The sequence below is a fragment of the Lepisma saccharinum genome, chromosome 2 (assembly GCF_977018435.1).
Source record: "Lepisma saccharinum chromosome 2, izLepSacc3.1, whole genome shotgun sequence".
Lineage (NCBI taxonomy): Eukaryota > Metazoa > Arthropoda > Insecta > Zygentoma > Lepismatidae > Lepisma > Lepisma saccharinum.
This window is the reverse complement of record NC_139230.1, coordinates 82,481,547-82,504,884: the sequence shown is the minus strand read 5'-3', so window position 1 is coordinate 82,504,884 and position 23,338 is coordinate 82,481,547. Positions and strand designations below refer to the sequence as shown.

Here is a 23,338-nt window from a genome sequence, read left to right as displayed (position 1 = left end):
TATATGTTTAGGGTCCAAATGGATTAAGCATGTAACATCCATTGAAAATTCAGTACGTGGTAGTCATTCATTATATGGTTTCCCTTTTTATGCACTGCCAATTAATGGAGAAATGAGTTAAGCACCAATATGTAAAGATATGCGCAAAAATCTTAATTTCACTGCACCAAAATAATCAAGATTTCAATATTCACTATTCTACAAAAATGCCTACATTTAGGTTAGTTATTCTTTTAACTCTTGATTTTAATGTTAGTGTCATCGATTTACCATGCAAATTTTTACGATTGCAAAAATTATAGCTATCGGGAGGAATTTGCCTTAATATCAAAAGGACAACTTTAACAAACAACATGACTTTTATTCCTTTCTTTTCGCAACTCAACAATAGATCATTGAAATATTGCATAATGCATTCCATACATAAATCTTTGCAAACACAGCTTGCATAATCGTCACATATTTATTTTTAACTTAATTACAAAAGTGACCTAGCACATTCAGTCAATTAATAACAATTGGAGCTCGCACAGCGAGTGTGTACATTATTAACACAAACTTATTTGATATATTCATAGAACATGAATAGATTAAGATTTGCATTGAATTCATGATTCTACCATAAATACATTGTCTCTTATCTTTGGTACCAATAGCATTATTCAGATTTTACATTAGTGTAGTATCTATCATTCATATAGATCAAAACTAAATTGATGCTACTGAAAGGGGTATTTGGATTGACGATAAAAAATGGTTAGTAATTAAGAAAGAGGCAAGATTTACGTAATCATTATGCTAATTTGGTTTCATTTTTTTGCTGTTCCCATTTTTGCTCGTGAAGATAACACGTAGTCGCAAGAATCGTGCAAAAATTTACGTTCAGCACAATGTGTTAACGCATTTACAAATTCATGCAATAGAGATATCACGCTCACTGTGTTGAGATCAACAGTTTTCAATTCCAAATAATCCTACAATTCATTTTTATGTAATTTCTAAGTTTCTGTTTGATTAAATTGCAAACATTATTCATGCAATGATTTAATCAAAAATTCACAGTTCAATTTGTACTCATTGAGAAGTTTGGATAAGGTAAAGTAGCATGGCTTTTTCACAATATTAAAGTACATGTGTAGCACACGTTTTCTTGTTCTTATTCCACAGATGAGATATATGTACCTTATAAAACATTAATAGCATTAAAGTTATTGTAAGCCGTTGCTATATTTGCCCATTTCCAGAAGTCCAATATTCTTATACACGTGGTTCTCCATGTAAAACGTAATGGCACCCTGTTCTTTGTATAAAGGACATCGAGAACCAGCTGAGCTGTACGTTACCTCATCTGGATAAAGCGAACTAGCTGATGGTTAACCAAACGATGTTTCGGATGTAGTGCAATTGTACGCTGCCAGATGGTAGCAGCAACTTAGGCTGTCAGATGGTACTACCATCTGATGGTGGAAATGAGAACTTCGTTTGTTCCTATATGTAATGTAATGTTGAGAATATTTTATAAATATCGCAAATGTTACACTCCCCACCCCTTTCATGCTATGTTGCAATGTGCAGAAGATATACCTAATTATACACACACACTGGTTTCAGCGTAGCCCATAATATGGATGTTTCCTCTCCCAACATCCTTATTTAATTTTACAATTTTTTTCACAGTTTATATTTACTTTTAATATTAGTATTATCAAGAATTTGTTGTGATTCCACTTTATGCTCAGATAGGGGAAATTAGAACTGGACTTACAGTTTAAATTAGAATCAAAACCATTGTGCACTGTGCCTCTAGGAAATTAAAACCTGGACCCCTTGATTACAAGACAGCAAATATTAACTACCACACTGTTAAGAGATCTACTAGTAACATTATATCAGCAAAACATGTTGCTTTTTAAAGGTAAAAATTGAAGTATCTAGGAATTGTATTTTACAACCATCCATGGAATTTTGAGCAAGAAAAAAGCAGCAGCAGAGGCAAAAGCCATCTTAAAAATGTTTCATCAGCCTGTAAAAATTGCACAAAGGCAGTTCAAAATTAATGCGTCAATTAATCAACAAGATCTTTTTTTTAAGAATATTTCTATGCTTTTATTGCATTTTTTTTTCAAAAGCAAGTATAGACAGATTTAAAATGTTTGTTTGTGTGTGTTATGTTTTGCATAATTGCTATTTTTGTACCATTAATATGAAACACTTTTTATTTTATTTTGTTTCAGATATGCAATAATTTTACATGTTTTATGATTTTTTACTTGCAGTATTCCTATCTTGGATTTTCCATCATGTGTAATAGGGGACCAACCAGAACTGACAGCAGAAAGCTTAGAAATTGGCGATAATCAACAGTACTGTTGGAGGAATATGTTCTCTTGCATAAACTTGCTTAGAATTCTAAACAAGCTAACCAAGTGGAAACATTCAAGAATAATGGTAAGTACTGCATACATCATTTTATTGGTTCTTCTCACTGTTAATATTGTGTTTATGTGCATACATTCATATATTTACATGAATGTATGCACATATATTAGTCCAGGCAAACTAAAATATTTTCCCCTCAAACCTGGACAAAATTGTTTTAGAAGCTATTTAAACAATTTCTAGCTCAGGAATCATTACTGAATAACATATTCAAAATCAGAGAAAATCAGACCAGGGAAAGAAAATGGATTTGCAAAATGGCCATTGTGAATTTCCTAACATTTTATGTTTAATTGTGAATAATTTTTAATATTTTGTGTATTATTACTTAGAATTTGTGTTTTCTTATGTCAAATTATATTTTGCCTTTTAAGAATGAAAACTTTAAAATGTGTGTGATTTGTAAGAAAAAATTGGACAATGGACAAGAATGACCAGTATTGCATGTAACTTGATAAATGCTGATAGAACCGGCTCATGGACAATTTGCAGTTGCAAGCTGTGCTGAAGATTCTCTCCACCATTGCAGCAGCCAGACCTCACAGTTACCTCAAGTCCCTATACCAGTGCTTGCAGGAAACGTTGCTTATCATCTGAAAATCCAACTGTGCAGAAAATGTTCCTGGGAGGTAAATTTGTAACCCGGACTTGGATTGAGTTTTTAGCTTTTGTTTTAAGTCCACTTTATGCACAGAAAGGCTAATTGGGGCTAGACGTACAGTTTAAACTGGGATCTGAATGGGGATATTGAGAAAAGCAATCGAACGACTGGAATCCATATCCCCATTTCATTTTGACTCAAGTTTCTGCAACACTAATACAGCAGTCACAGCTGATCCAGGAGTTAATTTTGATGAATTGTATTACATCGGTACAGACATCTTCAAAGTGGTTGAGAATGAGGTGTTCTAATATTCTGCCAAAAGGTGAAAAACAGGATTTCCTGCTGCTGCTGTTGTGAGCCCTGTTGGATATGATATACAAGTAGATGCAGAACTCTTTCAGAGAATGACGACTTTTGCCACTGGTGGTGCCACTGGAAGATGTCATGTCTTACAAGCTTCTTGCATATCCTCGTGCATTATTTAAATGATAAAGTATGTTGAGGCCATCAAGTTTCAGTTAGGACATGCAATACTCAAATACATGAACAAGATACAAATGGAAGAAGTTCATTGTACAAGCTAGTACATTTTGGATGGTGGATCTCTCCTACATTGAGTTCCATTGCGTAACATAGAAACACACAAGAACATTGCAATCTCTGAAAACAGATAGAAGGGCTGTCGGTGTTTCTGAAGGCTACAGTGGCTTTCCTATGATCAAAGGCATAACCCTCAGGAGCTTCTGCATCAAAAACAGTAGGAATGTTATTTCAGCGCTGGCAAGAAAGAACACTTCCTAACTAATGAAAGCAACAACCAAGCAATTATTTCCCTTATAGGTGAGACATTGAAGAAGCACCAGTGTGTTGTGTACACTGTAGGTGAGGATGCTCATGTGGACATCGTTCGTGCTGCAGTCTCATCACAAAATGCAAGTATTTATACAACAGTATTATAGGGAAGAGGCTGACTTGTTTCTGTACCATGCCTAGGACAATGGTTTCAAGTCGTACTATCGCAGTGATATAAGGCAGGGAACATCTCCCAATACTGTGTATGATATCCTTGGAATTCAATCATTGTTGGGTCGTGACATCCGTAAGCTGCTCCTGTTTCTGTATGTTTTCATGGGCTGTAACATAACACCTAGAATTTTTCTGTGCTCCCGATGGCGTAGTGATAACGTCTCTCACCTTGTATTCAATGGGCTCAGGGTTCAATACTTGGTGGAGGCACGTAGTGATAAGGATCCCACTTTAAACTACATGTTCAGCCCTGATTAACATATCTGTGAATAATGTGGCCCTAAAACAAAAACTCAAAACCACTTCCAGAATGTGTTCAATTAGATATCCTGAGCATTAGACAAATTGATGTAGGTAACTGGACTCCGTTGAGCGGCACATTCATTTTGAAGTCGTTAGAAGAAAATAAATGTTTCTGTTATATGACTGCAAATCATTGGAATCCACAAACGCACTGTCATCTAATGTTAATGGAAAAAATACATGCAGGTACATCGTTTGTTACACTTGAGTGTTTGTCACCTACCGATTTGTCCACAAAGTACCATAACTTTTGCACATACGTTTAAAGAAGAATCTGAAGTATAAAGAATAATTTCTGCTATGCTTGATCCTACTTAAGATGATTTGTTGTTCCTGCACGATGAAATATGCTACTTCACAATGTGGATGCAAGCGTAATCGAATGTCCTGTTGAACAGGACAATAATAATATGATGACAGTCACTAGCGTATGCAGGATTCTTTTTATGGAGGGAGGGAGGGTTGGAATTATAAAAAAGGGCATTACCTATGTTCTACTCAGAGGTGGAGGGGGAGATACACAATAAAATATTTCGTATATTTGGAATTTTCACTCAAAATTGTAATCTGAAGATTTAATTTAAGAGGGATTTGCATTTAGCACTTTGGTTTTTCCCAAGTTATTTGCTGCTTTCATTAAAAAAAAATTGATCTTTCTCAAAATTTCGGGAGAGAGTGTAGCTCCTCCATGTGTACGCCAGTGTTTACAGTGATGAAGATGATTAATTAAACTTTGTCCAACCTTAGAAGTTAACTTTGTAATTAAGCTTGTGGCTTTTTTGAAGTGCAGGGAGAAGATATGGTAAACTGAGGAAGGTTTGAAAAATGTGTTCAATTACAGTCGCACAAATCGCTCATACTATCCATTGCATTTAGAATGTTACCTGCAGTCCCACGCTCAAGTTAGGGCCCTTGCCCCCTTGAACTATGAATTTTTTTTTAATGTCAACCTATAAAAACCAATGAAAATAGTATTGACGAAATTTCAGATTTTGCAAGAATTTCGATTTTGTCCCCTCTCCCTGTCGTGTTGGTTGAGGATAATAAAAAGTGCTGCTTAAACTCTGAAATTATGATAAATGCTTGTAAATTGTGCTAGGATTTATTATTAATTACTTTTTTGGATTACTGCAGTTTTAAGTTCAATATACTTTTCGAGTTTTGGACTTGCGTTACTTATTATTATTATTTGCTACACAAAATTGTGTAGAATGGCTCAACAAACGAAATGGGTTCAGCATAGAACTTGATACCGTTTGAGAAAATGGTTTGTTTACCCCCAACTTTCTATCGATTTACTACCATAAAATCTCCTCAGGAACAAAATGGACAGGATAAAGAAAATATAGAGGATGGATCGTCGCATGGTTGTAAATAAAAAGTGACGCTGTGTATGCATACCCGCTTTTATTTTAAACAAGTCTGCTGGTGAAGTATAAATAAGATTTGGACGTAATTTTATTTCTATTTCCTGAAAACCTATTTCTTTGAATTCGATATCCCTCTCCCAGGGACTCGCGTTTGCAGATTATGCTAGGACCTCTCCGATGGCGCAATGTTTGCATTGTCGCCTTGTAATCAAGGCGTCCCAGGTTTGATTCCCGGTGGAGGCACATAGTGGTTTGTATCCTACTTTAAACTGTAGGTCCAGTCCCGATTAGCCTTACTGTGCATAAAGTAGACTTAAAACACCAATTCAATCAATCAGATTATGATAGATTTGACCATTATGCCAAAAGCAGGATGCTAGGGGCCAACGAAGATCAAACTGGGCTACGTTTAGTACCATGTTGATGGGGTTGGCACCACTGATTGAGGAACCCCTTGGATGCTTCCTCGCTGGATGTTTAAGAACTGCAACCTCCCCTTTGCCACTTCTCACCCATCTGTGTGTAGGATGACTGCATGATGTTCCTCAGCAAGCAGCAGCCAAGCCTGCATGTCCATCTTCTTTGGGCTGCAGCTGTAAGGAACGCTCCAGTCAGCTCTTGACAATAGCTAACCTTGTCATTTGTGCGTACATTGAGCACATAATTTTATAACGTGCATTATTATTAAACTCCTAAAAAGTAGAGAACTGGAAGCAAGTATAAATGAACTATAGGAAGTTCCTCACTTCCTACATGGAGGAATCACCCCTGTAATTTAGAGAAATTTAAAAAGAATTTTATTTGAAGTAATTGTTATTTTCTCGATTTCTAACTTCTATAAATAACATTTAATATCAAAATTACACAAGAAATGGTATATTGTTGAAAGATAAAACAATTATTATATAAGTAAATAAAAGCTTTATCTCTCTCTGTAAAGCGTAAAATACTTTATTTTTGCCTTTAGTAGGAAACAGCCAGTCTGCCATTTTAAATCCGTTTTTGGGGAGTTTCCATTGGTCCGATTTTTTCTGATTTGGATATGTTATTCAGCAACGATTTCTAAGTTAGAAATTCTTTAAAAACCTTCTGAAGCAATTTTGCCCAGGTCAAAATGTAAATTGCCTGGATTATATGAGAAATATATCAAAAAATGTGTTTACAAATTTGAGTTATGCCAACGATTTGAAAACATAGGGTCATGGGTCTGTGTTTTTACACCATATTAGGGATGGGCCAGTATATAATTTTGGCCAATACAGATAAAGTACCGATACTGATAACCAATATTCTACCTATCTGATATAAAATTCCAAATGGTCCGTGAAACATCTTAATGGTTCATTGATCTCATGAATAAAGGTTTGTTTGCAGGTGACTGCAATGCAAAAGAAACTGCATATTTAGACATTTACTTTTAATAAAAGTAGGGCCTGGAGATTGTATGCTTATATCCATAAAAATTATAACAAAATAGCAGAATGTTGCACTTAATTATGAGATATTTATAGATATAAATCAAATCGGCAAAATTATCCATAATTTTACCGATAAATCAATAGCCTGATATGTCTATATTGGCTGATACCAATAGAGTACCGATTAATCTGTTGCATCCCTACACTATATTGTAGCAGATTGTGGGGCTTGATTACCCATAATTGATACTCTACAGGTCTAGTGTTAAATGGTAATGATCTGTGAAGAACCTCATTAATTGATGCATGTAACCAAGTTACTTATAGAAAGATAAACTACATATTTAGAATTTTACTTTAAAATTCAGGATACATCAGCAACAAAATACAGTGAAATCACAGTTTTTTTGTTTTGCAATAGTATGTTTTTCTTGTTAGTGCATTTTTCCTGACAGTTCCTGCCAATTCCCCTAAGGTTGTGTACTATTATATTTCATTTACATGAGATTCAGATATGCAATTTTTCAAGTTATATGTTCAGTGAGTTCAGTCTCAACAGGTAAATAGACTTCAGTTGCTTTTTTTACTACTATGTGCCTGCTCAAAAAATTCTGCTCTTGGAGTTCAATATTTCTGTAAAGATAACACATGTCACCTGTACCCGTGCAGGTTTCCTTATCATATGTAAGCATGCGACCAGACTCACAACTTGAATTATATTTTTGTCGCTTGCATCGGAGGTCAGGGGAGGGGCAATTCAACCTTGAACCAGACTGGTAAATAATCCTGTTCTTTACATTGCCTTGTGGGAGTCATATCTGTATGAAGCAGATTGGAAACTGATATCATTCAACCTGTCAGTCAAGTCACTGGACCAGACTTCCCAGCCTGTTGTAAGAAAAAAAAAAAAAAAAAGAAGTGGGGTGGATGGAAGTTCCCGCTGTCTTATTACCATGATATTTAAAGTTAATATAGTTGTTAACACAGAGAAATTGCAATATTTTTTATTATGCAAATGAAATTACCGATAAACGAACTATTGATAATGATGTGATTTACTTATAGTGCGTGAATTGTTGTGAAGAAAAGCAGCGATTTTTCTATACTTAACATTGTGTGCATTTCCTTCCTGCTCTGAGTGTTCTAGAGGTTTTACTTGTATTAGCCCCAAGATGAGAGTTACAATTTTGTTTATCAGAAGGCAGCACAAGAACAAAAAGTGGATTGCCTTTTAACTCCTTGTTTTGTGTCTGGTGTTGTATTTCATAATTGTCAAAGCAAAATAGCCTTGAGAGGCTACAGATTCAAAACAATGCCATTTTTCTCCTTTGTGTTGGATGAGTCATTGCTGTTATCAGCAAGTGGCAGTTTGACCAAAACACTGGTGCCAGCATCAGTCTTGAGACAGACAGACAGACAGATGGGTGGTGGGAATGGAGGGAAGTTAGAGGTACAGGTGGGGGAATGATAGGTCGTCTGCATTTTATCAACAGTGTGCTTATTCCCGAACTAAGTTGAAGAAAGAAAAAAGGGAGGAAGGGTTATTGCTTTATGTTTTCCCATTCTGTCATATGCAGATAGCTGCATTAAAAAAAGGAGGAGGAGGCTGGTTCATGAAATTATTGTATAGCCATGCACAGCAGTCGCATATTAATGACCTCTTGTTGGGGTGATGTTTTTTTTGTTTTTTTTACACTTGTTGCCATTAAAAGGAAATGTGTAATTCTTAAATGAACATTGGATAACTCTTCTTAGTTTTTTCCTGTACCCAATGTGGCAAACAGGAAGAAAGGAAAAGTTTTCACAAACAAGTCTCCCCCTTCTAAACATCTATAAGGAAGGATTCCATAAAACCAAGAGTAAATACGTTTGAATAGTGATCGAGCCCTGTTGTCATTTTTCGATGTCTGTTTTTGTGGAGGAGAAGGGGGAAGTAGACACACACCTCAGTCTCACTTTTAGATTGTGTTCAAACCCTAGGTAATGGCAATAGTGCACTTGTTCCTCATAAGGCAGAAAGCTCTGCGGATTTCTACTTGAGGGGGGATAAAAGTAGTGCGGTTTTTTCTTTCCTGTCCATCAAGAGAGGCATGAGGAATGCAACTTGTACCCCATCCACTCCCTCCACTCAGCCATGCCTCTTCTCTTCCTCCTCTTGAATGAAAAACTTATCTCTCTGAAGTAAAAGGTCACATGATACATGAATGAGACTGCTAGAAAAGCAAGGAAAAGGGAAAGTTTGCCTGGCCTACTGAACAGGTTTCTGGCGAATTTTATGACATCGGCATTGCTAGTACAATGTATAAAGCAGGAAACAAGAGTTATGGCAAACTAAGATCAAGGTAAACATCCTAATGTTTAATATGGTCTTTTGCCGGAAACTGAACAGCTGAACGTATTAAGGAGGAAAACCTTGCTTGCACCCCCCCTCCCCCACACACACACACTGGGTGCCTTCACTGTCTGTTCCTCGTGATTTTGTGTATGTACCTAATTTTACGATTTAGTTACCTTTCAATAATACGTTTTTGTCAGTTATACATTTTTTCTCCTTCTGTCCTCCATAAAACATATAAGTGAGATTTCTCTGTAGCAGAATTGTGCACTCATTTGCTAGCTATTTATAGAAATATCGGAGCAGTAAAATTATCAGCAAATTCAGAGGGTGGTGTAAGGGGTGACTTTCCATGCAGTACACCCAATTGTCAATCTCACTTCCACGTAGTGTACCACGGACTGCATTATGCAGACTAACGAGGCTCTAGCATGTGGCCCTATGGCCAGTATAATTCTGTGTGTTGTCCTGTTTTTTGTCCTTGTGTGTGTTGAGTGCCCCTTTGCACTTCAGCTTTTAACCAAAGTCAGAATGCTTTAACGTTTTAATATTTTAGTTATGCTACATTGCAGTTATGTTATTTTAGTTATGGCTGAAACCCATATAATGTGACGGGTGCAAAATAGCCTAAGTGCTGACGCACCCAAAATTTCAAATTCAAATTATCAGCAAATTTTACCAGTAAACTGATACTCCAATATGTTTATACTGGCCAATGTCTACAGAATATGTCATGTCCATTGCAAAAGTAAAGTGCTCCCCTGCTTTGCACCATACCATGAAGGCGTATAAGGGATGTGGAGTTAGGGCCCCACACTTTCTTGATCATGGCCAAAGGTGGGGGTGATGTGATCAGCACCACACCTGTGGCGATCTTTACCCCTCAGAGTTTCCTCCAGGTACCCACTTTATACGACGTTAGGTGGGCGCCGGAGCTTGTTTAACAGGTGGAAATCGAACCTGGGTTTTTCGTATGGTAGTCAGATGCCCTAATAACTGAGCTACCACGGCTTGCATGTAGTTTTTCTTACTTTACTGTTTGGCACATACAGGAGATGTACTACCTAGTCATACTGTCACAGATTTGGCGGCTGACTGGAGATCCTCAGGGCAATGGCAGCACCTATGCTCGGGGAGCAGTAAGACCTGAGTAATTGTATGGTAAGCTGCAAATGGGAGAAAGTGATTGTGATACAGGTCAGAATGGAATGGGGCGATTATGAAAATCGAATGGCTGTCATTGCACTTTAAAAGATAGGGAAGCAGCAGGTGAGATTTTCAAACTTCTCCGAAAGCTTCAAATCTCAAAGAGGTTCGCGTTTTGCACTATCCAACGATACACTGAAACTGGAACTGCGAATGACCGGCCCAGGGTAAGGCGGCATTGAACAGTATGGATGCCAGAAGTTGTGAAAGCAGTGGCAGTTGGTGCGCAACAAAATTCTCTCAGGAGACAGTCAGTGCTGGCTCAGGACCACAAAATGTCCATGTCTCGTGTGTTACATTGTGACCTGGGACTGCAAGCTTACAAACAATGTACAGGTAATTTCCTCACTCATGAATTAAAGCGGCAGAGGTTGATCAAAGCAAAGTACCTACTTACGTGGTACGCACCAAGTGGGCACAGACGAATCCTCTTCACCAATATAAAACTGTTCAATGTTGAGAAGGCATTCAATACCAAAATTTATAGGGTACATGCAAGGAGTTCACGAGAAGCTGCCAACAAGGCTCCGAGGTTCCAGAGGGGCCATCATCCATTGTCAGTTATGGTGTGGTTGAGGGTGAGCTACGAGGGAACCACTGAGCTGCATTTCTGCGAGCTAGGCTTCAAAACATCGGCCAAGGTGTATCAAGAGACGGTCCGTGAGGCTGTGGTCAAGGGTATCACAAATATCCTCTTTCACGGTTAGGCATGTAGTTTCCAGCAGGATTAGGCACCAGTCCATAAGGCTAATAGGACCCAGCAGTGGCCCCACGTCTGATTGGACCTCTGGTAGCCCCGATCGTAACCCTCTGGACTACAAATTGTGGGCTGTGCTTCAGGAAATGGCATGCAAGAAAAGACACCCTGACATCACCAGTTTGAAGTGCTCTCTCATGAAGGCAGTGGCGGACTTCTCTGTAGATACCGTGAGTAATGCAATTGATGTGTGGCCACAAAGACTGAAGGACTGTGTGTGTGCTAAATGTGGTCACTTTGAGTAGCTATAGGTGTTTTGTGTTCCTTACATATCCATGTACCACATAGTCAAGGGATATTACGCTATTGCTAACCATCTTGCGTCTATTTCCTGAAAACCTTGTGACAGTATTTATATGACTAGGTACATAACAATTTCAGTGAAAAATAAAAGCTCAACCAGGACTCAAACTCAAAGCTCTGGCATACAGTGCCTTTGCTCTACCAACTGAGTTACCGAGCCAGCCCTGGTTACACCTGATTCTTCACTCTTGCTGCTGTGTGGAATAGTCTCTGTCAGTGCTACTGTTAGGGTATTTGTTGTCTTTGAAACACTGTTGTCCTCAACAGTGCCTACTTTCTCCCAGTGTAGAGACTGAAGTGAATGAAAAAAATGTAGTATGTACTGATGGTACAATCCTACAAGCATGCAAAGTTTAGTTGAAATCAGACAGACACTTTATGAGTAAAATAATAATATCATCATATAAAGTGGCAGTTTCGGCAGCTTCGGGACAATGTCCAGAATTTTGCTTCTATATTATAGCCTTTTATCTTAAATTTATTCCATCATAACAAAAGGGAAACAAATAACTTTTTCGAATGGCACTTGTTAATAATAATAGCAGTGGATATATTGTTTTGTAATTAAGAGTATATAATACCTTTTATGGTATACTAATGAACAAACAGCACTGAAATATAGTGTATAATTTTCAAGAAATGGAATGTTAATTTGCTGCTGTTCGCTACCATGTGGTCAGGGCAAATTTCGACAATCAGGCCTTTGCTTCCCTGTATCTTCCCTGAATCCTTAATTGTTGGACCTTGTTTAAAATGTTGCTTTTACTCATTCTTGCTTGTAGAAATTATTTTTTTCAAAAAGATGCAGTAGTTTAGAAGTTACAACCATTTTTATAAATCTGTAATAACTGTTAATGTTGTGCTGGAAATTTGCTTCCTAATTTATGTTCTCAAATTATTAACAGCAAAGAAAAGTGCCCTTGTATGCTGGTCATGTCCGCTTGTCCATGTCAATTCAGTATCTCAGATATAACCAAAGCTATCAAGACAAATTTTTGGAGGACTTGTACACCTGCCGACTAGTAGCTCAATGCAGCGTAAATTAATTTGTTTTCTGTATCTGTGTGGCCATTAGAGATTAAGAATTGATGTAAAATAGCCTGTCGATATCTGAAACTAACAAATCTAAGAAAAATTAGGAATATTCTGAAATTAAAAACCTTCAAAATATTAATTTAGGGTGGCATAAATTATATCACTTTGTGAAGTTTACTGCCAGTGGCAGTCAAGAAATCGAAAATCAACAACTGATTAGTTTGAAACTATTCCAAATACGAATGTGAAGTGCAGCAATTTGAAAGAACTTGATTATGGACTTGATGTGATATGCATCTTTTTGATGATCAGCCAGTCAATTTCTCTCTTTTAGTCAACAATCAAATCCAATAGATAATTATTGTTTGTTTACTCAAGAATTACTAGGAATACAGAGATATAATGCTGTGAACTAAAAGATCTAATGACTACTACTGTATTATGACATAAACAATCTTGTTTGATATGTCTGTCTATTGAAGCTAAGTAATCGAAATACCACATTGGTCAACAAATAATTCCAAATACAGCAATTATTCATTTCACTGGCAGTGGGCTATCAGTAGGAAATAACAAAACATGAAATACAATTAAGTTTGGATAAGTGACTTACAAATTCTTACACAACCACCTTCTTGATTTGAAAAGATCAACATATGTATTAAAAATCTGTAACTACCTGATAACTTAACTAAAAATTGTCTTTGGGGTGCATGTGCAGTCACTTATACACCACTGCAAAAGTCTTTCTATCCATCTGCCTGCAAAGTGACCCCATTATTCGACTTGCTTCTGAACTTGCTTTTGTATTTTCAAGTCAAAAATAAAAAAAAACATTATATTTTGTAATTAACTCTGATACACTTACTATTCATTTTTCTGCGTAAGTTTTTTTTTTTCAGCGATTGATTTCGCCACTCGTCTGGTGGCTTCGTCAGGTGTAAACTGTCTTGCTGTGGCTGGCGTGGTTCCTTCTTCTTCCGCGTGCACTTGTGGTGGTGCTAGTTGATGCAGCCCTTTCACTTTTTGTCGTTCTAGTGCGGGTGTAGAGTTTCCTTCTGTTGCCGCACCTTGTGGTTTTGGCGCTGCACAAGATGGTTCCAGATCTTGTTGTCTGCTTTCGTGGAGTGGTGTTTGTTTGTGTGCGTAGGTGGGCTTTTTTGCGAACGTTTAGAGTCTGCTAAAATATGGCTTCAAGTTTGCGCTACTGGAAAAGAAACCGCCAGTGCCGGACACCATAACTTCTGTGGAAAAAGCTGCCTTCCTTGCAAAAATGCCAGAAGAGGGACAAAACATAAGAAAATTGTGTGCAGCCATCCTTGAAGAGCACCTGCTTGCCCCCCTGACCCCCTGTGGAATGCCTAAACTACACTCCAAACTTAGTAGCAAACTTCGGAAATTCAAAAAATGGCTCTCCTCCAACAATCTCTGGTGCATGCGTGCGGACAAAGGAAACCAATATGTAATAATCTCCACGGAAACTTACTCAGTGAAAATAAAAGAAAAACTCAACTCAGAAGGTTACAGGCCACTTGACTCCTCCCCCTGAACAAAATATGCCAAAAAATCAAAACAACTCTCGACTCATCCCCCCTTTTTCACAGAGGAGAGGAAGAACCTAAAAGTTCATGACCCGGATATCCCTGCAGTCTATGGCATCCCAAAAATGCACAAACCTTGAACCCCCCTCCGTATAATAGTCGCCGGATTCAAGCATCCAGGAAACAGACTCGCAAAATGGCTAGAATGGAAGATCAGTGAACATAGCCACCGTCTGAGGTACTGTGTCCGAAACAGCCAGGAGATAAAGGAAATGGTCACTGGATACGTAGGAGCTGACAACATAAAAATGGCCAGCATAGACGTCCAGGAAATGTACCCATCCATACCAAGAAGCCTTGCCATAAGTGAAACCAGGAAGTGGCTATTATCTAACACAAAAAGCCCGTATGAAACTGAACTAATCATTTCCCTCCTGGAAGTTTTCCTGGAAACCTCTGTCCTTCAGTTCAAAGGCCAGTTCTTCTATCAAGAGGAAGGCCTAGCCATGGGAAACCCTCTATCCGCTATCCTCTCCAACATAGTTATGAATGCAATAGAATCCAATGTCTTGTCCTCACCCATCCTCTCTGGAATTGGCTACAGGCGGTATGCTGACAACTACATCCTCCTTTACAAAAACCCTGAGCAGTTACAAGAAGCCATACGATTGTTTAATTCGGCTCTCCCAAGCATTCACTTCATACCAGAGGAAGAAAAAGACAACACACTAAACTACCTAGATCTCTCCATAAGCAGGAAAAATGGCAAATTCAAGACCAATATATACAGAAAACCCAACTCCGGAACGCAATACATACACAAATTTTCTGGTCACTCTGCACGACAAAAAAACAACATCTGGATCAACTTCTTCCAAAGGACCATCAACCTCATCTCGGAAGCCGAAGACCTACAAACCGAATTTGAGCATATCATCTCCATTGCCATCATCAATGGGTACAGCCGACGGGAGCTAGTCCAACTCCAGGATTCTACCAAAATAAGAAAAATGAACCAGCCACACGCCCAGCAAGACAAGATGGAAAGGAAATGGATCGGCCTCCCCCGACACGCTGACCTAACCAAAAAAATCCAAAAAGTTCTTTCCCGACACAGTTTCAAGATAGCAGACCAGCCCCCTCCTTCCATATCCTCCCACCTAACCATTTCAAACGTTACTACACTGACCCCAATGCAAGAAGTGTTTACATGGTCACCTGCGCATGTGGAGGCAAGTATGTAGGGATGACCAAGCACCGGCTTGATGAAAGGCTCAAGGAGCATGATGCTGACCACAGACTTGGAAGGAGAAGAGCAGGCCTTTCTTGCCACCTCATAGATGAAAACCACAGCATAGGTTCTTCAGAAATAATCATGCAAGCAAAATCCACACTAGAAAGGTTTTCAAAAGAAACCGTATCCGTCGACCTCAACACTAATACTGGGGCCATCAATAAAACCTGGATTCCCGCCATCAGGAATATGCACACCCACCCAACCTGCTCCCCCCCCCCTGCAACAAGAAACCAAACACATACTCCAAACATTCCCAAAAAAGCCCACCTACGCACACAAACAAACACCACTCCGTGAAAGCAGATGACAAGATCTGGAACCGCCTTGTGCAGCACCAAAACCCCGAGGCGCGGGCAACAGAAGGAAACTCTACACCTGCAGGAGAGTGACAAAAAGTGAAAGGGCTGTGTCAACTAGCACTGCCACAAGCGTAAACAGAAAAAATAATAGTAAGTGTATCAGAGTTAATCACCTATCTCCGCGTAACCGCCAAACTGATATCTTTAGATCCAATTATATTTTGTTTTAATTCAAATTTGAGTTCTTTTTCTGTGCATTACTGAGAAGTTGTGAATCTACCTAGGACAATTGTATTGTCCTTCGAAAGAATATTGCTACAAGAAGTCTTAAAAATAAGTACAAAATATATTCCGAAAATCTAATTTTCATGAACTGCCATTTTGAGGCCCAAAAACAAGAACAAATAAGTGATTTAGAGAGAAATTTCTTGGCAGTTTTATGCCCCAGATAGTTGTTTCGAGAAGTGTTCATGTTTTATCCACTTACCAGAAAGTCAAAATTTCAATTTTTCTGACTTTTTTGGCATTCCTGATCACTGTGCAATGGATCAAACAACTTGGCATGCTTGTGCACCCCTTGCAATCGCAGTTGCAGTACACATTGCAAATGGAACTTACTTTTTGAATGTACTACATAAAAGAGAATACCATATTTACTCATGTATAATGCACACTTTTTTCCAAAATTTTTGCCTCCAAAAACTGTGGTACGTATTATGCACAGAATAATTCAGACAGCCACCATGAAACCGTACAGGGTCATTACATGATTTTGGGACACTTGCATTGATTTTTCATGTTTAGGGAACCCTATCATATTCTATATCATTGTAAAGCTTGAATCCTGCAGTTTCTGAATATGGAAACAATATTCCATACAAGATAACGACACTAATGTGAAATGCGGTTGAAATAAGTTCATCAAAAAATGAAGAAACATTCTGATTTTTATGGTACTTTGGATGAAAGAAGACATAAGGAAAAAGATAATAAAAATTAAAATAATATGACATACATGGAGAGTGTAAATTCCTTAATGGAAGAAATCTTGTGCTGCTAACTGCTATTTGGAAGGTCTTGAATGTGCCTAGTATAAATGTTACATTAGTCACGGAAAGAAAAAGTATATATTTTGAAAAAAAAGGAATGAGCAATTGAATAGGTATGACGTCATTCACTCTTGATCAGCATAGCAACAGATTTACAACCTACAACTAAGAAAGCCATTTCTTGAAACTGGATTGTACTGTGCATTGTATACGAGATATACTTTTTTGTCACTTTTACCCATCCAAAACCAGAGTGCACATTATACACGCATGCGCACTATACATGCGTAAATACGGTATGTTCTTAGTAAAATGAACATAACTCCTTCCTTCATCTACACTTATGCTTCGTGTGAATTTTTTTTTACTTGTTAGAAATAATTTTGTAACATTCCAGTAATTGTTACAATTTATACTATGACCAAAGGTGTCTAGCCTTGTGAGGCTGGGCCCCAACTTTGGCCTCAGGGAGACTAATACGGCTGAGCCCCCATGAGGTCAAGTTCAAGGTAAGGCCAAGTGCAAAATCTGAGTTAAAGTTGCAATGTCTAGCAACTTCAAGGTCTAGGGTAAGTTGGAATCTTGAAATTGATACTCACATGAGGCCAAGGTTGAGTGCAAGTCCTGAGGCCATGTGAGACTGAATCCTGAGGCTGAGGCCAAGGCTATGTGAAGTTGAAGTAAAATGAACATTACTGCCTGTAAGGCAGTTGGGGCAGTGCTTATGAAATAACAACACATCATTGCCATGTTACAGGGCTGTCAAAAGGCTTTTGTATGGTGTTGCCAGACTATCCTCTCCAGACCCTGTTAGCATTGCCACCTTAGTCCAGACTGCTTATTTCATTGTGATTTATTATCAGCTCACCACCACATCTGGTGGCTTTTTCCTATAGATCTGATATATCTATAAGTATCTTAGATATAGTGCAATATTATACCATTTGGTTATAATTTTTATAAATATAAACATGTAATCTCCATTCTGTACTTTTTGAAAATTAAATGTCTAAGTATGCAGCTTCTTTTACATTGCAAAGCTTCGTTTATCTGGTAACACATTATCACCACACTGCACAGAAAAGCCCATATGCTGAACAACAGATTTATTTCACAAAATGAAATAAGAAGCAAACATAGTACACGAATACTACAGCTTTACGGAGTACTAACAGCCAGCCCACTTCGAAACACGGATTGCACACAAACATCGTGCACCGCTCACAGTCTGTACAGCAAGTGTCTGACGTGAATCACTCGACCCCGCCGGTCAGCTGATGCCACTTGGCAGTGCTGCCCTCACACAATGGCAGAATTTACAGGTACTACACACCTTATGGTCATGACATTTATTAAGGAGGTCAATGAACCATTTAGAATTTTACAACCTTAGTGACAATGAAGTTCGACCAGTCACAAATATAGGAGTGCGTTGTGAAAGAAGGAGAACACATGCATATGCTGAACATATTTTATTCAGCAGGCTACATGGAACAAAGGAAAACATAAATTTCCGCTGCAACGCAGCAATGTATGGTGTCCACACAAAATAAAACATTTTCGTCCATCTACACGTGACATTGAAGTTCGACCACTGTTAGAGGGGATCCTGTTTACCATGGTGTGATGCCGCCCCGTCGGCAAATAACTGTGGCAATGCGTCAGGGCATGCTGCGGACGAGTCGTTCAAGGTATTCCACATCGATGCGGTGCCCTTCCTCCTGCAGGCAGGCGATAAGAGCAGCCATTGTCGTGGGTCCCCTCTGTTGCACACGTCGCTTAAGAACACGCCACACATTCTCAATGGGCGAGAGGTCGGGACTCGATGGTGGCCATGGCAGAGTTTGCACGTGATGGCGAGTCAACCATTCTCTTGTCAGCCGCGCTGTATGAGGCCTGGCATTGTCGTGTTGAAAGATGAGACGCCGCCTGTGGAACAGGTGCCTTCGCACTGTGGGAAGATGACGCTCCAGTGTGCGTGTATAGGCGTGTGCATTCACAATGCCCTCCCTGACGTGTAGTGGGCCAACCCCAGATGCCGTCATGCATCCCCATACCATCACTGACGCAGGTTTCTGTACCCGACGTGCATAACATTTTGCTTCATTCTGTTCCTCCTTCCGACAAATGACTGTTTTCCATATTTTCCCGTACACAACATTGAAAATGGATTCGTCCGTCCACAAAACCCTGTTCCACTGCCGAAATGTCCATCCCCGGTACATTCGTGCCCACCGTAGTCGATTGCCTTTGTTCAACATGTCAAGGAAGGGTTTACGTTTCGCCTTGTACACTCGGTAACCGCATCGCTGTAGGTAACGGCGAATGGTTCTGGTTGACACTTCAATGTGAAAGCGTTCTCGAGTCCACAGTCGTAATTTGGCCACAGAAACATGATTGTTGGTCTGGATATAGCGCCTAAATATCCGTAGGTCACGCACGGTCAGCAGGCGTTTTCGACCAGGGGCCTTACCTGGCTTTGTAGTACCCGTATTTTGGTGGTGTTTGATGATGCAGTGGACGGTTGACTTGGGTAAGTTCAGTTGGCGCCCTATTTCCCGTTCACTGAGTCCATCCCGTTGCAACTCCACCACTCTTCTCCTCACGGTGTTGTCAATAGGTTTGCCCCTGGCCATGGTGATGATGCACTGCGGTTCCTCGGTGCACAGCACGCACTTATATATGGTGGACTCCCTTATCGTGTCCGTGACGTCATGCTTTCGTCGAATGCGCCACTATCTGGAATTTGCCGTATGGGTCTGGTGCCTGGTCGAAGTTCAATGTCACGCGTATAGTTCCCCATTTTCGTTCTTTACGTGACCTTGGGTGCAACATGCTGGGATCACGATTCTTGCCTTCTCACACGCCTCCTCTTACACACATGCGTCACTTCTGCGGGTCACCCATTCCACCACCTATGCCTCTGTGCATTTAATCACGTATTCCTTTCTGGTCGAACTTCATTGTCACCAAGGTTGTATATCAGATCAGTAGAATATCGGCTGTCGGTATCAGTAAACTTTATATTGGTACCGTATTGGTATCTGTCAAAATTTCAAATTGGCCCAATCCTAAAGTATATTGGTAAGTCATTATTGACTTGTAATCACTTGTCCACAAATTAATCTGTCCCATTCTTAATAGAATTTTAATTTCTGTGTTGTGCATTGTAAATTAAAATGTAAATGTGTGAGCGTAGAGTAAGCACTAATTTGAAAACTAATGGGTTTTAGTAATTCAAATTGTCATAGTTTCTGTTTTGTGACTTTACAGATGCTGGTTGTTTTCAAATCAGCACCTATACTAAAAAGGACATTAAAAGTTAGACACGCAATGATGCAACTTTATGTTTTGAAGCTTTTAAAAATGCAGACCAAATATCTTGGCCGTCAATGGAGAAAGTCGAATATGAAAACTATGAGTGCAATTTACCAGAAAGTTCGTCATCGCCTAAATGATGATTGGGCATACGGTAATGGTAAGTAAAAATTTTCTTTTGAGTACTCAAATTAAAATTATTTCAGTACCAGTCATAAAATACTCTTATTAAGTCATTATCAAGTTAAGTAACAGTGTCCCTTTTTATTTTTTCATTATTGCAAGCAATATGTACTACGTCAGCACATTCTATTAATATTTTAAACTCATTTCTTAACTTTTGCATGTAAATTCATAGTTTTTCAATGCACAGCTACTCAACATTTACTCTATTTACATTCACTGTTGAAAACTAGACTGATATAAACACCAATTACTTCCTTCATTCTGTCTCTGCAATTGACACTCAGAATACTAAGTGTTGTATTTGTATTGGTTTATATCCCAATTAATTTTCTGTATTTCAATTAGCCTAGAAGGTAGGCAAATGCAGGGTTCTTGTTGATCTGGAAATTGTGGAAAATCCAGGGAATTTCCTACAAATATTACAAAAATTTGGAAAAGCTTGAGAATATTAAATATGATTGTTATACTTACATGTTTGTAAACCCTAAGTTGATGTGACATGTGTTCTTAAATAAAACAATTTACAATACTCTAATCAGTGGGGGCCTCCCCGATGACGCAGTGGTTGCGTCATTGCCTTGAAATCAAGGGGTCCTGGGTTCGATTCTCGGTGGAGGCACACAGTGGTTCGGATCCCACTTTAAACTGTAGGTCCAGTCCCGATTAGCCTTACGGTGCATAAAGTGGACTTAAAACAACAAATCAATCCAATCTAATCAGTGGGAACCCTGATTTTCTTGGAGTCTGAATGTCATGGAAATCTTGTAAAAAGTTTGTCTAATTCTGCTCAAAAAATTGTGTAAGAAACATGGATTTCATGATTGAATGGCAGCTTGGTTTTAATATTGTGATTATCTCATTAGTGAATCAATGAATATTTTGAAGCAAATTTGTGGAACCATGATGTGGTATAATTACATTGTATATAATACTTAAATTCTAACATTTATTACATTCTTCAAGTATTTGAACATTATAAATGAATTAATTTTAATTTTTACTGATTTATTCAGTGAAAGCTTTCTTAAAATAACTTCTTACTATTAATCTTCTAGATTTCACAATGTTTCTCCCTCTTTACTTTCAGATTTAGATGCTCGTCCATGGGATTTCCAAGCTGAAGAGTGTGCACTTCGTGCATGTGTAGATAGGTTTAACAACAGGAGGTACAATAATGGCAGCAAGGTAATTTAGATTTCAATTATGATTTTTCAGCATAAATGGATATCCCAGGTCCTTTTTATTATTTTTTTGCAGGACCTTATAATTTTGTAGTTTTGTTTGAGAGAAAATTTAAGTTTGTTGCATGTGGGTATCAAGTGGGTATGTGATGAAGCAGATTACTGATGTATGAATATTGGCTAAAATTGACATATCAGAATCAGTATTGGAATCTGTAAAAATCTGATATTTAAACCAATGCAGATACTAAATTTTCTACTTTCTAAAAGGTTTTATATTTTAGTTTTGTAAGATTTATTGAAAATTAGGTTAAAGTGAAGTAAATCCATGAATAGGAAATATCATGTGCATATAAACAACAGAACTCCCACTGAACGTAGAGAAAACTAATATGAACTTACCATTTTGAGTGCTTGTTTGTACTGTTCCTTCTTTCTTCCATGTGCACTGAAATCTATTTGTCATTATGTGAGTGATATATTCTAATATTGATATGCATTACCGACCGTCTTGCTGAAAGAAGCTTAACACCTGCCCTGTGAAATTTTCTAACAAAATGGTTTCCCTTTCTGTGTATTTTTTTTTCTGAGTTTGCGTAGTAATATTTTTAAGTAGCTACTGCTTAAGCACAATTCATCTGAGTATCATGGTTCATATGTCTTTCTCTTCAGAATAGAACTGGCTTTCAAATGGTACCACGCACATGTGTACATCATGTATGAGGAAAGGGAAATCAGAGATAATTCGGGAAATTTCCCTCCGAAAAATCCCTTTTGGTAACTTTGGGGCCCTCTGGACCGGCCCTGGATATAGGTACCCAATTATAATCTACCTTGAAAAATACTATGGTCTATACGTAATGCATCCCCCAAGTTTCATTGCAATATCTTCAATAGGTATGAGGGAAAAAATATTTTGCAATCCTGTTTGACAATACTATTAGTTACTAATCGGGGATAATTCTTGAAATTTCCCTCCGAAAAATCCTTTTTGGTAAATTTGGGGCCCTGTGGATTGGCCCTGGTTATAGGTACCAGATTATAATCTCAAAATGATGGTACCAGGATCAGGGGAAAAGTCTTCCTATTTGATCCAACCTTCGGGAAATTACTTCCAGATTTTTAGGAGCCCACAGTTGGGAAATTTGTAATGGTTGGGTATTGTATAATTTTATTCTTGGAATTTTCTACACTAAAACATTTTTTTTTTCATGGCAATTTTCATTTCAAAAATGTATAATTACTTCAAATGGAAATAGTGAATTCATGATTTTTACAGTGACATGAACTTTCAAATTTATCAGGAAATGGTGGAAATTTCTCATCCCAAAAGTCTGGATTTAAAAAGGAATCCATCCTGGACTGATTTATTTTTGATATTACCAATTTGTCAGGAAATCAGAACTCAGGAATTGCTTAAAAGTAGAGGTTTATATATGAGAAAGAAATGCCAATTGTATCAGGAAGGTACTGTGTGTTGAGCTAGAGAATTCTCAATAAGAAAATGTTTAAAACCTGTAGAGGCTTGTTGATTTTTGGGGAAAATGTGTGATTTATTATTATATTCAGGGCGTCTGCCAGTCAAGAGTGTCATTAACTAAAGAAATCAATGGGTAGTTCATGAAAGTCAAGAAATTATGCTTGTGGTCAAGAATTTTTGCTATCACAATG

The 23,338-nt window shown here is 38.2% G+C and overlaps 1 protein-coding gene across 2 annotated transcripts in view; it reads left to right on the top strand.

Annotated features, from left to right (window-relative positions):
- Strip (striatin interacting protein) overlaps positions 1-23,338 on the top strand; it is a 165,787-nt gene that overhangs the window by 123,498 nt on the left and 18,951 nt on the right. For both annotated transcript variants that reach the window (XM_083117463.1, XM_083117464.1), the window contains 3 exons: positions 2,277-2,448; positions 20,256-20,460; positions 21,574-21,671. In XM_083117463.1, the coding sequence (XP_082973589.1) occupies positions 2,277-2,448; positions 20,256-20,460; positions 21,574-21,671 (475 nt within the window). The remainder of the gene's footprint in view (positions 1-2,276; positions 2,449-20,255; positions 20,461-21,573; positions 21,672-23,338) is intronic.